The following is a 16,973-nucleotide window of genomic DNA, read 5'->3' as shown; positions in this document are numbered from 1 at the left end:
GCTTGGCCTTGTTTTCACATCAAAGGTATATCTTTTTGGCTGCCATTCTTCTATGAAGACCACTTTGGCCAGGCTTCTCTGGACTGTCCTGATGGTCCAGCTAGACACTTTCCAATGTCGAAGGAAAGTACATTTCCTCCTGTGTTTTTTGCTTTACAGGGTTAAAATAGGCTGTGAGAAGGCAACATATCACCTTCCAGTCACTCTTTAATAGCCCTCTCAAAAGCATTCCACCATGGATCATTTTTCAGAGGGCAACTCAAGTGTAAACAAGCCCATACTTGCCTTCCATGTATCCCTTATCCACTAGTAGCAAAACAAAATGCCCAGTACTTCTGTGTATAGGAGAGCATATGGCTTACCACTCTTCATCCAATGCGACAGAGCTGCTGCTTGGTGATTGGCAACTCAGACACCCATCACTGTCACATGGGGGTGGAAACAGAGTCCTTAGCCATTTATCAGCTATAGTTCATGGCATGGAGCTTACACAGCCTCTCCTCCCTGCTGGCAGTTGAACAGAGCAGTGTAGGAATAAACGAAAGGTAAGTATAAGCACTTGGTGGGGCCACTTTTGTCTTGATTGACCAAAACCATATAATATGAGGTCAAATCTTAAGAATTTTAATGTGTATGCAACCAGGCAGGCCCTTGCACTACATGGTTTGGGTAAATCTAAAGGAAATCAGACAATAAAAGTTGTATAGTTTGTATGGGGTCTTATGCTCTGTACACACGGCGGACTTTTCGGCAACAAAGGTCCGACAGTCTTTCCGACGAACTTTCGACGGACTTTTGACGGACTTCTGACGGACTTTCTAACGAATGGACTTGCCTACACACGATCACACCAAAGTCCGACGGATTTGTACGACCGGACTAAAATAAGAAAGTTGATAGCCAGTAGCCAATAGCTGCCCTAGCGTCTGTTTTCGTCCGTCGGATTTTTCGACCGGACTCGAGTCCGTTGGACAAATTTGAAACGTTCCAAATCTAAAATCCGTCAGATTTTCGACCGAAAAAGTCCACTACAAGTCTGATGGAGCCCACACACGATCGGATTGTCCGCCGGATTCGGTCCGTCAGACCAGTCCGGTCGAAAAGTCCGCTCGTGTGTATGCAGCATAAGGCCCCATACACACTATTAGATTTTCTGCAGATTTTTGTCTTCAGATTTACCAAAACCATATAATATGAGGTCAAACCTTAAAGCCTTGTACACACGATTAGATTATTGGATACATTTTCGTCAGTTTTTTGTTGCATGCTAGTCTCAAATCGAAAGTGAAGAGGTTACTCACTGTCAGAAAATTTTCGTACGACAGAATTCTATGTTAGAAGTGACGTAATGTGTTGAATTGTTTTGTATGTGTTCTTTCATTTCTGAACATGCCTTGTCTTGCTCTTCAGATTTTTTTTTTTTTTTGGCAGAAAACCGTACTAATGAAAACAAAATCAGACATTGTAGTCACATCAGGCAAACATTTTGGAGCTTGCACATCCAGTTTTTGTCTACCAAAAATTCGTAATTGGCTGTCAGAAACGGCATACTAACAATCAGAAAATCAGCAGGTTGTTCATTGGACGAAATTTAACTTCAGATTTTCTGATCGTGTATACGGGGCTTAAGAGTTTCAATTTGTATTGAATCAGGCAGGCTCTTGCACTACATGGTTTTGGTCAATCTGAAAACGAAAATCTGCAGAAAATCGAATAGTGTGTATGGGGTCTAATGCCTCGGATTGTTGGCCAACAAAACCGTGGAATTTTGTCCGAAGGGAGTTGGCCCAAACTTGTCTTGCATACACACGGCCACACAATTGTTGGCCAGCAATTATGAACATAGTGACGTACTAGACGTACTACGTGGTTTTTCAGCTCTTTAGAACCACCCTTTGGGCTCCGTCTGCTAATTTCGTGTTAGTAGAAGTTTGGTGAGTGTTGATTCACACTTTTATTTCCACGTTTTTCATTTAGCGCTTTTCGGTTCACGCTTTTCATCTCGTGCTTTTCAGTTCGTATCTGAACAACCCTTCGTCAACCAGCCATGTTGCGGAATCGGAGAAGATGATGTGTTATTTATTATTGGCCTTGAAGTTATTGCTTTGACATTATTTTTTGGTTGAATAATGATTTGATTTGGTATATTTTCTATATTTTTGGATGCATTGAATGCATTTTGTTTAAATTCTATTGGCAGATAGCATGTCTAATTTAATTTTTTTTTTAATGCACAATAAAAAATTTGTGTAGAATAATACTTGGCTATGTGTTTTACTTCAAATGACAGTTTGGGAGTAGGCAGTTAAATTTAAAAAAATACAATGTAAAATTGACAAGAGACACCAACATAATTGATCTTAAAAACTACAGAATAATGGTGTTGTGGTAACTTGCCCAAGTAAAAAAAAAACAAAAAAACATAATATTATTCTTGATATCACTAGAAAAAAAAGCCTTTGAAAATTTGTTTGCAATAACTCATCAGTATCACCAACAGAGCAGCTTCATTATTATCCCATTGAAGAAGAAGAGAATTGTGCGCTGCATTTGGATATTTCATAATTTGCCATGTCACGAATGTTAATTCTCCATTACAAATGCTAGTTTACAAGACCGACCGCTTCTGCTTCCGGGCATGCGTGTTTGTACTTTGGACTTTTGTCCGACGGACTTGTGTACACACGATCGGAAAATCTGACAACACACATTTGTCCACGGAAAATTGGAGAACCTAGCCAATATTTGTTGGCGGAAAGTCCGACAACAATTGTCCGATGGAGCACACACACAGTTGGATTTACCGACAACAGCCTGTCATCAAAGATTTCCCGTCAGGAAGTCTGATCGTGTGTACGGGGCTTTAGAGTTATTGCAGAACTAAGATGCATTGAGCTTCTGATTACTCAGAATGTTCTCATTTTTTAGCAGGCTTGACATTAATAATGAGGTGGAGAGTATATCTGAAGGGTACATTAACTGGTGAATTTATTTTGCTAGGTGTGAAGACAGGAGAATACGAAAGTTCCTGTGTGATATCAGGTCTGATGGTAATAATTACAAGAATATGCTTGTCTTATGGGTCAAGAAGGTTGCGAATATGAAAGAAGAGCTGGCAGTTAAGGAACAGGAAATGAAGGATTTGGAAGCTCTAATGGAAGAGGTAAGGACTGGTCAGCATCAGAAGTGATTTGTGTGCAGGTGGCGATAGGAGAGGTCACCTTTATCTGTTATATTTAAAACAGGAATATAGTTTGTTTCTAGGAAAGCACCTACCATGAGTAGTTTACCTTTTACCTAGCCTCTTTATAGTAAATAAGAAATGATTAGGAAATAATAGAATTTTTAAATGTTTCTCATCTAGGTGTTGACTTAGAGAAACATATCTAAAATATAGCAGTACTGAATTGACCTAAAATGTCTAGCAATTAGTACATTGCAATACCCTTTTTTATCATTTACATAATGATCTTCGAAGAATGTCAGATTCAATATGCTGATAGGACTGCCAGGAGGCTGCAAGTTCTACTTTGGGAACACCTTTTATACATATACAAAATTGAGAAAATTCTTAAAGATGGATTCCTTATAATTACAAATAATAGAACAAGTTAATAAACCGACGAGGGGAGGAAATTTCTTTATGTTTAAAAGTGTATGTAAAGGTACATTTTTTTTTCTTTTTGTTTTGCAGAGAGTGGTAAGGGGTTAGACCCTCCATTAAGCTTTTATTACTGTGTCCTTCCTTTGGATCATTGTCACCAAGAAGGAAAATGAGGGGCAATCTATAATTCTATAAATCTATAATTTTAGAGTTGTCAACAAACGTTGAGGGTAAATACCACTACCAATGGGAGCGCCTGTTCCTATTACAGCTCTCCACTCATTTCTTATGCCGCGTACACACGGTCGGACTTTTCGTCTACAAAGTCCGACGGACGCCGACGGACTAAAGCTGGCTGACAATCCGATCGTGTGTGGGCTTCCACGGACTTTCAGTGGACTTTCAGCGGACTTTTCCAGCCGCAAATCTGACAGACTTTAGATTTGAAACATGCTTCAAACCTTTACGTCGTAACTACGCCGGACCCAGAAATCCGCTCGTCTGTGTGCTAGTCCGACGGACAAAAACCCACGCTAGGGCAGCTACTGGCTACTGGCTATCAACTTCCTTATTTTAGTCCGGTGTACGTCATCACGTACGAATCCGTCGGACTTTTGTGTGATCGTATGTAGGCAAGTCCGTTCGTAAGAAAGTCTGCCGCAAGTCCGCCAAAAGTCCGCCAAAAGTCTGACAAAAGTCCGTCGAAAGTCTGTTGGACAGGCTGTCGGACTTTTGTAGCCGAAAAGTTCGACCGTGTGTACGTGGCATTAACTTTTATGGGACAAGAAGTAAAAGGAGTCTTCCCTAACAGAACACTGGCAGCAAAAAACAAAAAAACAAAACAAAAAAACAATGACAGGGGTTTTAACTATATCTGTCTCTATCCAAAACATTTACTATAACCACTTGATCTCCAGAAGGTTTTACTTCCTTCATGACCAGGACATTTTTTGCTATTCAGCTCTATGATACTCTTGGCAGTTGCTCAGTCATGCAACACTGTATGCAAATTAAATTTATATCACTTTGTTTCAAATGAATCAAGCTTTCTTTTGGTATTTGATCACCACTGGGTTTTTTATTTTTTATTTTATAAACGAAAAAATACAGAACATTTTGATAAAAAAATATTTCTTCTTCCTGTTATAAAACATATCCAATACAAATCTAATTTCTTCATAAAATTAGGCCGAAATTTATTTTGCTACAGTGATCTGGGTTGATCTGCTAACACTGCATTTTTGGGGACACTATACTTGGGGACACAAATACAGTTCTGATCGTAATCAACAGGGCAGGACTTAGGGTGCTGGGGGCCCCTGGGCTTGAGTCATTTTCGGGCCCTACCTTCTATACATTACTTTAAATAGAACAAAATGTTGACTGGTACCCTAGACAGTGTTACATGTTAAAAAAACGTAATAATCTATTTATATGACCACTGATTGAAGCTTGAAAAACTTTTTTTCCAATAAATAAATTATGATTAAAAAAGTTCATGTGTTTATTGCAATGCACAAATGTCTTGGTCAGAATGAGAATAAAAACAAAAAAACAAACAAATACCTTGTAAGGTTGCAATCATAACAAATCAATTGCAAGAATATAGCAAAATAACTCATTGAACAAAGTGCAAGATAAATTGTGTGTGTGTGTGTGTAGTACGTAAGTGAGTGGGAAAAAAGGGACGTCAATTTTACTTGGGTTACAACGTCGCACGACCGCGCAATTGTCAGTCAGTTAAAGCAATGCAGCGCAGTATTGCAAAAAATGGTCTGGTCATAAGGGGGGGTAAAAGGTTCCGGAGCTGAAGGCGTTATGATTGAACAAGTCATGACTAAAGGGGCATTTTTGTTCATACATAATGGCACACATGTATTTTTCTTTTTGACTTGACACATGAATTCATTCTTTTTTTTTTTACTCACTTTTAGTCAATTAATTTGGTGCTCTGGTGGGGGGAGGAGCTCCCATGCAGGAGCAATGGAGTCATTGAATAATGATTTGATTGGTTGGGTCCAGTAATTTCACTGTCAATGTCCGCAGCCTTCTACTTCTTGTATCCACGCCGCTCTGCAGACTGCAAGGGGGACAAGATGGAGGGAGGAGGTGGGTGGAGCCAACACTCACTAGGGGCGGAGTCCTGCAGTCAGTGTGAGTGACTAGACAAGATGAAGGAGGTGATGCCGGTGGGAGGGCCAATACACTCATGGGCTGTGCGGAGGAGGAAGATTGCTGGCCTCTGCCACACAGTGCTAGACTGCAGCAACAACTGCCTATCAGCCCGGGAAAGACAGATACACTTAGGCAGGCTCCTCCGCTCCAGGCAGCTCCTGTGACGGTCACGTCAGCTCTGAGTCTGAGACTCCGAGTCCGATGTGACTGACTCAATGATGTCACTCGTTGCTAGACGCCAGGCGGCCCAGGCGCTAGCAACGAGTGCAGGGTTGCCAAGCCAACGGCGCAGCTCCACCCACCTCCAGGCTCCTCCTGGTCTGTCCTGCGTAATTACACATTAGAGTCTCTCTCTCTGTGCCGCTGATCGGCTGATGAGACAGAGAGAGACTCGGCAGAGCAGCGCTGCAGCCAAGTGAGGACCAGTGTGAGTCACCGCTGTTTCATCCGATCTAGCTGAAGATTTATGAAGATATTTAAAATGTGAATGGGCGGGGCCCCCTATTGGGCGGGGCCCATGGGCTTGAGCCCAGTCAAGCCCAATGGTAAGTCCGGCCCTGGTAATCAAGATACTAATCCGTACAGATACTATTCTAGTAATGGCGGTGATCAGTGACTTATACTGTGACTGTGATAGTGGCGCAGAAAATCTGGAGCTAACTGACACTGGCTGGGAGGGACACTAACTGACACTGATGTCTCTGATGACACTAATACAGTGATCAGTGATACTGTACACTGTAGTAATGACCCTGGCTGGGTGACAGGAATGATCAGTAGGCCAATCAACCGGTTAACTATGTGCCTAACAAGTGTATGCAATTGTATGGGGTTTATTTACTAAAGCTGAAGAGTGTAAAATCAGTATCACTTCTGCAGAAAAAACAATCATCTTCTAACCTCAGCTTGTTTAATTAAGCTTTAGCAAAAAAACCTGGAAGCTGATTGGTTTCTATGCAGAAGTGATTTTGCACTCTCCAGTTTTAGTAAAAAAAAACCCTGTGTGCTGCATTCACTCACAGATCATTTGGCTGGGTCTCTCCATGCTTTCAGTTCTAAATGGTAACTGATAGCAGGGAGAAATCCAGCCAGATCTGTGTGTTGTGTTTACCAACAGGAGGTTAAAGGCATTATAAAGCTTTTTACCTGCACCTTAAGTTTTTCACATGAATAAGATGTGCATTGATCATGTAGTTTCATTGTGTCATTTGTTGCCCTGTCCGCACAGCTTATAATGGATTAAATCTTGACATTCCTGTGTCAGAAGTTTCTCTTAGTGATCAAACATGAACAGGTTAGTGCATGACCTCTGTCTGTAGTGTGAGAACTGACATTTCCTGTGAAGAAACTTAATATACCACTAGCCCTGGAACTTTACGTCTAATGCTGGTGCAGATGAGAGCTAAACAGTAATTAGATCTAAAACAGACACAAACAGGCAGAGTAAGAAGTTGCTTGGCCCTAGGGACAAGCTAGCCTAATGAATACATGGACATAGGGGAACTGATCAGTTATAACACTACAAACTGTAGCCACAACATTAATATTCCAATCAGCGGCGGCTAATCCATGCGCCCAGCCCCTAATTTACATGCAGGGTGCTGGATGTATGGATTCCAATAGGATTTTTTTTTTTTTAGAAGCACATGGTTAGAGCCTGAGGCTCTAATTGGCTTAAAAAAAAGGTGGGCTCGGGGCGGAGAGGACTGCGTCCCAAGCCCACCCACTTGTGTGACAATAGTAAATTAATATCCGCTATTGTCTTTCTCCTTCTCCTACCGGCCAGTCCCGGCTCAGGAAGTGGGTCCTGAGACCCAATTGGCCGAGAGGAGAAGCGATCCTATTGCATTGCTTCTCCCTCCACCGAGGAGGAGGAGGGAGGAGACACAGGGAAAGCCGTACCACCATGAAGCCAAGGGGATGGGAGATGGGGTTGGCGGATGGATTGCCCCCCCTCCAGAAATATACAACTGATTCCAATTATTATACATATAAATATTATTACAGCCCATCATCACAAGGTAAGGCAAACAAACAGCACAGGGAATATGCATAATTACACCAATACCTAATTAAAACAGGGAACGTGTACAATGCCTTTAAATAAGTGGAACATATTTTAGATCATTACCCTGAATAGTAGAATGCAGCAAAGTTTAAATTTTGAATGGGATATTGTATATTATGAGCAATGTTTTCCTCTTCACCTTCTCCTTCTTTTTGTTTGTATATAAATCTCTACCCATTTTCATTACTTTCATCTCTATGACTAAGCCCTAAGTTGGGGGTAAAACACAGAGAAAAGCTGGCCATATATTGTTGAATTCGATTAGTGGGTGGCTCTGGTGACCATATCCCATCCAACATCCTTTGATTAAATCGAAAATCGAAGTAGCCGGGTGGAAAATTGCCGGACAAACAGCGGCTGCATTCAATCGGCTGAAGCTATTGTAGATTGACAGCTGGCACCATCATCTGTCAATACAATAGCCCAGCAAGGAGATTCAGCTATCTGCGCTGTGTAGCGTGGATTAAGGAATCTGCATTCTTTTTTTTTTTTTAGTTCAGCCACTACACACAATGAAAAAAATGTAATAGTGTATTTCCAGCTAAAGAGTGGAATTTGATGGGCAATACTAGCTGTTCCTTTCAATAAAGTTTTATTGATTGCTGACACATGCAGTAGTCCAGCTTGCCTTTGTGTAATTACCATTATCTGTGTCTCAATGCCAAAGTTTCATCTGGAAAATACTTCTTTCTGAAGCATCACTTCTGCTATGTGTAACCTTCTCTTCTGTGTGAAGAAGCTGTAGAACACATCTTGCAGCTCTCATTTTGGGGTTGACTAACTCAACAGATTGTAATTCCCAAGAATAATGTATATAGTAACCTGGTCATTAATATATTCACTTTTTCTAGATGAAGACACCATTCACTGAAGAACTGGAAAGGAAAACTGAGGAAATTGAGTTGATGAGGATAGATCTTCAGATGCTGGAAACAGAGCGAGTTCGTCTATCTCTGATTGAGGAGAAGCTTCTTGATGTTCTACAGCTTCTTCAGCAACTACGTGACCTGGTAAGAGACAACTCAGTGGGGCTGATTTACTGAAGACATACTGACTATTTACTTTGCAAGAAGTTGCACTTTGCAAGGGAATATTCCCCCAGGCTTGATGAATGTGGTGAAATTTCACTTTTTAAAGAATACCCAGTCACATGCAAGGAAAATAAAAGAACAGCATTTTTGCTTGCACATGATTGGATGATGGACATCAGAAGAGCTTCACTGCATCCACTAAGTTCTGCAGAGAATTTTCCCGCAAAGTGCAACTTCCCTTGCTAAGTGAACAGCCCATTTGCCTTTAGTAAATCAACCCCAATGCGGTCTTTTAGTAGAGTAATAAAATACAGCTTACAGATTTAATATTAATTCTAGCATATTGCATGGTGTCTACTGTAGTTTACAAGATATAGGTTGTTCTTGGCAAAGCTGAGCTATAACCCAAAGTAAGGTCATGCTAGATCGACACTTTTCATTGATTTTCATTTGTTTAAATATTTGACCCACAGTTGCGGTATTTTAATACAGATAACCTCTTATAAAAATAAAAAAAGGCAACATTCAAGAGGTGGTGAGATCACCTCCTGAATGCCTACCATTCACTGCTATACCACCCTGTTAAAGGAGAAGTATGGCCAAAACTCATTTGGCCATACTTCTTCTATGGGTCATCGGAGTGCACTTAGTTCCGTACTCATGTGACTCATATTCAGCCGGCAGCGGGCTAAAGTCCGCTGTTGGCTGATGTGTCACTCAGCCGCTCCAGGCTCCAAAGAGATCCACCCAGATGCCTGGGCCGGTAGCTGGCTCAGCCTCTCAGTGGTGAGATCACCTCCTGAATGCCTACCGATCACTGCTATACCACCCTGTTAAAGGAAAAGTATGGTCAAAACTCCTTTGGCCATACCTCTTCTATGGGTCATCAGAGTGCACTTAGTTCTGCACTCATATGACTCATATTCAGCCAGCAGCGGGCTAAATTCCGCTGTTCGCTGATGTGTCACTAAGCCGCTCCAGGCTCCGAAGAGATCCACCCAGATGCCTGAGCCGGTATCTGGCTCAGCCTCTCAGCAAGTCCCTGGGAAACTAAGCCAGCCACTTCTGCCTCTCCACAGCCCGGAGCTCCAGTGAGCACTGGAGAGGCAGAGCAAGAGTCGAGGATTGACTGTCATCGGCTCTCTGTTCACTGAACATCAAGAACTGAACAATTAGCAGCCTTTGCTTGGTCAGTTCTCAGTCTAGAGGTGGCAGGGGACAGATGCAGCATCGGACCAATGCTGTATCCAAGGCGAGTATAAATGTTTGTTTTGTTTAAATCTCAAATTTCTCTTCCAAACGCAATTTACTGTGGATCGCTTTTCAGAGGGTGGTACATACTGCTGTCAATGTGAAAGAGCCCTGCCTGTCTAGCGAAACTGTTGTCACCAAGGTTTGTTTAGGGTAAGTCACGCTAACGGAGGACTGAATAGCATTGAAAACCTTACAGTGGTTCAAACTGTACCCAATTATTTCCAAAAACAAATCGAAAGTTTTGGCTAAACGGTACGCTTCAAACCTACCACTGCAGATCACTGTATGTAAAATCATAGCTGTAGTACAGCAATGAAAGAAATGTTTTGAAAACTTCTCCTTTTATGACCTTGACTTAAACTTCGACATCGAGCTGTTAGCGTCTTATGGATTTCATCATTTCTCATCAAGAATTATTTAAATTTCTGGACTGGAGCCAGTGGCGGCTGGTGAAGTTTTAGGATAGGGGGGCGCCAGACCCCGTCCTTCCTTTTTGACCCCTCCCACTTGGTGAAAATGGGCGTGGTTTCAGAAAAATATTGGGCGTGGCTCTAAGATGTGTGGTTAGCATCCGAGATGAATGAGGGATGGAGGGAGAGAGGGATGGAGGGACAGCAGACCCAGATCCTACACAACAATAGAAATATGTGCATTCTAGAAAGTTTAACAATCAGCAGATAAAGATATTCCAAACACCTGGTGTTAGCACTTCAATCATCCCGGCACCATGGTTGTTATGGTGTCAGGATAATTGACGCGCATTATTTCTATTATTACATTGTAATATAAAATGAAATCATTCAACTCACCATAATGCAGAATCAGTGGGAGCCCTGTGCGTGTCACTAGCCACGTCACCTGCCACCAGATGCCATCAGGTGTCCCCAGCAGAGTCTGTCCTTACATGCAGCCTGTGTCACACAAAATGCAGCCTGTGTCACACAAAATGCAGCCTATGTCCCACCAAATGCAGCCTGTGTCCACCAAATGCAGCCTGTGTCCCACCCAATGCAGCCTGTGTCCCACCAAATACAGCCTGTGTCCCACCAAATACAGCCAGCCTGTGTCCCCCAAATGCAGTCTGTGTCTTACCAAATGCAGCCTGTGTCCCACCAAATGCAGCCTGTGTCCTCCAAATGCAGCACTGCCAGTGTCCCCCAATGCAGCCTTGCCTGTGTCCCCAAATGCAGCCTTGCCTGTGTCCCCCAAATGAAGCCTTGCCTGTGTCCCCCAATGCAGCCTGTGTCCACCAAATGCAGCCTGTGTCTCAACAAATGCAGCTTGTGTCTCACCAAATGCAGCCTGTGTCTCACCAAATGCAGCCTGTGTCCCCTAAATGCAGCCTTGCCTGTATCCACCAAATGCAGCCTTGCCTGTGTCCACCAAATGCAGCCTTGCCTGTGTCCCACCAAATGCAGCCTTGCCTGTGTCCCCCAAATGCAGCCTTGCCTGTGTCCCCCAAATGCAGCCTTGCCTGTGTCCCCCAAATGCAGCCTTGCCTGTGTCCCCCAATGCAGCCTTGCCTGTGTCCCCCAAATGCAGCCTTGCCTGTGTCCCCCAAATGCAGCCTTGCCTGTGTCCCAAAATGCAGCCTTGCCTGTGTCCCCCAAATGCAGCCTTGCCTGTGTCCCGAAATGCAGCCTTGCCTGTGTCCCCCAAATTCACCCTTGCCTGTGTCCCCCAAATGCAGCCTTGCCTGTGTCCCGAAATGCAGCCTTGTCTGTGTCCCCCAATGCAGCCTTGCTTGTGTCCCCCAATGCAGCCTTGCCTGTGTCCCCCAATGCAGCCTTGCCTGTGTCCCCCAAATGCAGCCTTGCCTGTGTCCCCCAATGCAGCCTTGCCTGTGTCCCCCAATGCAGCCTTGCCTGTGTCCCAAAATGCAGCCTTGCCTGTGTCCCCCAAATGCAGCCTTGCCTGTGTCCCCCAAATGCAGCCTTGCCTGTGTCCCCCAAATGCAGCCTTGCCTGTGTCCCCCAATGCAGCCTTGCCTGTGTCCCTCAAATGCACCCTTACCCGTGTCCCCCAAATGCACCCTTGCCTGTGTCCCCCAAATGCAGCCTTGTCTGTTTCCCGAAATGCAGCCTTGCCTGTGTCCCCCAATGCAGCCTTGCCTGTGTCCCCCAAATGCAGTCTTGCCTGTGTCCCCCAATGCAGCCTGTGCAGCCCCCCCCCCCCGTTCTCCGCGGCAGCACAGCGGTAGTGTACTAATTACCTTGCTGTTGTCCTCTCCAGCGGTGTCTTCTTCATACTTCCTGTTTCCTCTCTCCCGGCGCAATGGGAGAAAGAAAACAGGAAGTGACATCAAACTGAGATGTCAATCAAACCGCCTGGCGTAGTATCATATACTACGAACGCCGGACGGAAGCTACTCGTCGCTTCGGAAAGCGCCGCAAGGTGGGCTAAACGCCCACAAATGCAGTGCCACGTCTGCAATCTCGTGATTGCATAGACATGGCGCTTCCCATAAGTGCACTGTGTATCCGGCATCGCATTGTGTCCGGCGTCCACACACAGTGCACTTAAGGACCTTTTTTGTATTTTTTTTTTTAAAGGGCCAGTATTAAAAAAATTTGTTTTTTTTTTCTTTTTTTTTTACTTTTTGTTTTTTTTTTGTGACTGCCTAGAGGGGGGTGCCGCGCCCATGCACCCCCTATGAACAGACCGCCACTGACTGGAGCCTCTCACCTCTCAAGATGGAAATAAATATTTTCCTTTTAAATGTAGGTAATGACATGGAGCTAGGCTGGAGAATCCTAAAACAATGGCAGCCAATTTACTGCTGTACATGCTGTAAATAAAATGCTTATTTCTGTTAGATTCTGATTCAGAAAGCCTAATGGAAATGAGAGTTTACTTGCTGTGTCCTGCAAATTAAACTGTTTATATATTTCAGTTTGTATGCCGTCTTATAAGCATTCATAAAGATGCAGTCAATCTTTGTGTTGGCAAAACTACAAGTGCAGCCTGCTATAATAATAAATGCGTATCATTTTCTTATTTGTAGCTGTTTGTATAAATTTAGAAAACAAATAAGTTGCAGTGACGTGATTTGTGGATGCATTGTCCAGACTTCAGCAAATTAAAAAATAAACTCATATATCAAACAGTAAAGTGGATTTATAGGAGCTAGAATAAATCTTCAGTAGTAAGCCCAAGCTCAAGACAACCAAGGAATACATTTTTTTTTAAAATCCCTATTTTAAAATGTTACTAAACCCACACAACAGTCAAATGAATCTGTACAGTCAGATCCATAAATATTGGGACATCAACACAATTCTAATCTTTTTGGCTCTATACACCACCACAATGGATTTGAAATGAAACAAACAAGATGTGCTTTAACTGCAGACTTTCAGCTTTAATTTGAGGGTATTTACATCCAAATCAGGTGAATGGTGTAGGAATTACAACAGTTTGTGCCTCCCACTTTTTAAGGGACCAAAAGTAGTGGGACATATTAATAATCATCCATCAAACTTTCACTTTTTAATACTTGGTTGCAAATCCTTTGCAGTCAATTACAGCCTGAAGTCTGGAACACATAGACATCACCAGACGCTGGATTTCATCCCTGGTGATGCTCTGCCAGGCCTTTACTGCAACTTTCTTCAGTTTCTGCTTGTTCTTGGGCCATTTTCCCTTCAGTTTTGTCTTCAGCAAGTGAAATGCATGCTCAATCGGATTCAGGTCAGGTGATTAACTTGGCCATTGCATAACATTCCACTTCTTTCCCTTAAAAAACTCTTTGGTTGCTTTCGCAGTATGCTTCGGGTCATTGTCCATCTGCACTGTGAAGCGCCGTCCAATGAGTTCTGAAGCATTTTGCTGAATATGAGCAGATAATATTGCCAGAAACACTTCAGAATTCATCCTGCTACTTTTGTCAGCAGTCACATCATCAATAAATACAAGAGAACCAGTTCCATTGGCAGCCATACATGCCCACGCCATGACACTGCCACCACCATGCTTCACTAATGATGTGGTATGCTTTGGATCATGAGCAGTTCCTTTCCTTCTCCATACTCTTCTCTTCCCATCACTCTGGTACAAGTTGATCTTGGTCTCATCCATCCATAGGATGTTGTTCCAGAACTGTGAAGGCTTTTTTAGATGTTGTTTGGCAAACTCTAATCTGGCCTTCCAGTTTTTGAGGCTCACCAATGGTTTACATCTTGTGGTGAACCCGCTGTATCCACTCTGGTGAAGTCTTCTCTTGATTGTTGACTTTGACACACATACACCTACCTCCTGGAGAGTGTTCTTGATCTGGCCAACTGTTGTGAAGGGTGTTTTCTTCACCAGGGAAAGAATTCTTCGGTCATCCACCACATGATGGCTTGCTTCACTGATAGTGACAGGTCTTTGGATCTCATATTGAGAGTTGACAGCAACAGATTCCAAATGCAAATAGCACACTTGAAATGAACTCTAGACCCTTTTATCTGCTCCTTGTAAATGGGATAATGAGGGAATAACACACACCTGGCCATGGAACAACTGAGCAGCCAATTGTCCCATTACTTTTGGTCCCTTAAAAAGTGGGAGGCACATATACAAACTCTTGTAATCCCTACACCATTCACCTGATTTGGATGTAAATACCCTCAAATTAAAGCTGAAAGTCTGCAGTTAAAGCACATCTTGTTTGTTTCATTTCAAATCCATTGTGGTGGTGTATAGAGCCAAAAAGATTAGAATTGTGTTGATGTCCCAATATTTATGGACCTGACTGTATATACACAGTAAAGCATGCCTGTTATACTCACTGTGGAGCCCAAGTGGTTAATACTCTGCATTGTGTAAAAAAGGCTGTTTGATCCTGTCTTCTCTGATCCTCCTCTTCTTCCACTGACTCCAGAACATGTCCGGTTAAGACAGAGTTACTGAAGTCAGGCTGCACATGCTCAGTTTGATGTGTATTGCTAAAGAGTTTTTGTTTTTTCTTTGGAGGATGCATGTGATCGGCACAGGGCCAATCAGTACTGTCCAGACAGAGGGTCAGTGGTCCTGCAGCCTGATAGGACAATCATGGAAAAATGAAAACTCCTCCTACAAGCTTTAACCAGTCACTGATAAACTTCACAAGACTGCTATATACTGCTGATGAGAATAGTTATTTAGCAGTTTCTATTTACTAAAATAATTGCATTTCCATGTTCTTTGTACTGTGGGCGACCAGATTTAGTGAATTCATGGTCCTGGGTTTAGTAACACTTTTACGTATAAGCAGAACAGTTAGCCTATTCATTGCAAGTACCCAAATTAAAGAGTCACTAGGGCAACATTTTTTATTTTCATTTTGGATAGAATAAGGTAGGTTTATAACCGCTCTCGGGTTTTTTTTTTGGCATGTGTGTCCCATTGGGGAGATTTTCCCTCTCTTCCTGTCCCATAGCCAAAAATTGGAAGTGAGATGAAATCCCTCCAAAGTGAGGGAATCCCTGGTTGTCCCCAGGGTCACCAGAACTAGTGTCCCCATTTTGAGATTTCCCCTCTGTTCTTGTTACGATGTCAACCCAAAATTTGGGATTTTATTTTTCTTTCACTTTCGATGATAACAATAAACAGGGCAAATAGAGAGGATGGCTCTCCCTAACAGGGGCACAGACAGCAATGAAAACTGACAGTTGTTCTAATCCCTCTCCACTCTATCCATATACAAATAAAAAAATTAAAAAAAGACATTTGGTTTTTAGTGATGCTTTGAACAAGAATTCCAGGTATACAGTAGATATTTTATACATAGTTTCATTGGACCAGCTTGGACCATACCATACCTGGCCGGTCGCGCTGGAAGCTGGAAATCACTGAAGAAATTACTGCTACTTCTGTCACTGTGATCTCCACTTGCTTCCGGGTCCCGTGCCAAGCAGCTGCCCTGCTGCATTTTGCACACAGGAAGTCAGCCGCTTGGCTAAGGTGCAATTCAGAAAATGTTTTGCATTTTCTGAATGAATACAAACTATTTTCTGACTGGACAAGGTGGAGAGGCGGGGTGGTGATGTCACTCTCTCGACCTCTTCTGGTCGGAGAACACTTTGGAATTGATTTACTAAAGGCACGTAGAGTTTGCTTTGCAAGTGCAGTTGCTTTAGAGCAGTGGTGTCAACTGAATTTAATCAAGGGCCACATCAGCAGTATGGTTGCCTTCAAAGAACCGGTTGTATCTGGGGTGTGCTACGTACAGAGTGCAGAGTTCAGGAGTGTGATATGTACAGAGTGCAGAGTTCAGGGTGTGCTGTGTACAGAGTGCAGGGTTTAGGGGTGCTATGCACAGTGTGCAACCCCAATCCCCCAAAGCTTTCTTGCATCTCCCTACCTCCCTATGTAGGTGGCTCTGCCTCACCTTGCAGGGAGATCGTTATCTCTCTCAGATTCTGGAGATCTGTCTCTGCCGTGAGTATGTACAGTAGACATGTACATTCATTTTCGTCTGAATGCATTTTCATCCGAATTTCAGGTATTTTTTCGTTATCGTTTTAACAAACGATAATGAAAGTGCAGAATCTGAAAAACTAAAGATCCGACATAAACAAATGCTTTATTTTCGTTTTCGTTGCTACAACAGTTCGATATAGATAGGAGATTCAACATGATGATGACAATAACAATATCTGTGTCCATCAAACCAGTGGTCAAATGTGCCTAACCTTAACTCTATTAGTCCAAGATTATTCTACATAGAGAGAAAAGATTCGACATAGAGAGAAAAGATTCGACGTAGGGGAGAAAAAATTCGACGTAGGGTAGAAAAGATTCGACGTAGGGGAGAAAAGATTCGACGTAGGGTAGAAAAGATTCGACGTAGGGGAGAAAAGATAAATAAAAATAATGA

General features: G+C 42.9%; 1 protein-coding gene across 2 annotated transcripts in view; it reads left to right on the top strand.

Annotated features, from left to right (window-relative positions):
- Positions 1-16,973, top strand: part of EFCC1 (EF-hand and coiled-coil domain containing 1) — a 277,890-nt gene that overhangs the window by 236,273 nt on the left and 24,644 nt on the right. For both annotated transcript variants that reach the window (XM_073592392.1, XM_073592391.1), the window contains exons 5-6: positions 3,001-3,163; positions 8,699-8,857. In XM_073592392.1, coding sequence (XP_073448493.1) covers positions 3,001-3,163; positions 8,699-8,857 — 322 coding nt within the window. The remainder of the gene's footprint in view (positions 1-3,000; positions 3,164-8,698; positions 8,858-16,973) is intronic.

Source organism: Aquarana catesbeiana, linkage group LG07, assembly GCF_042186555.1.
Source record: "Aquarana catesbeiana isolate 2022-GZ linkage group LG07, ASM4218655v1, whole genome shotgun sequence".
Taxonomy (NCBI): Eukaryota; Metazoa; Chordata; class Amphibia; order Anura; family Ranidae; genus Aquarana; species Aquarana catesbeiana.
The sequence above is the reverse complement of the archived record's forward strand: the minus strand, read 5'-3'. Positions and strand labels throughout refer to the sequence as shown.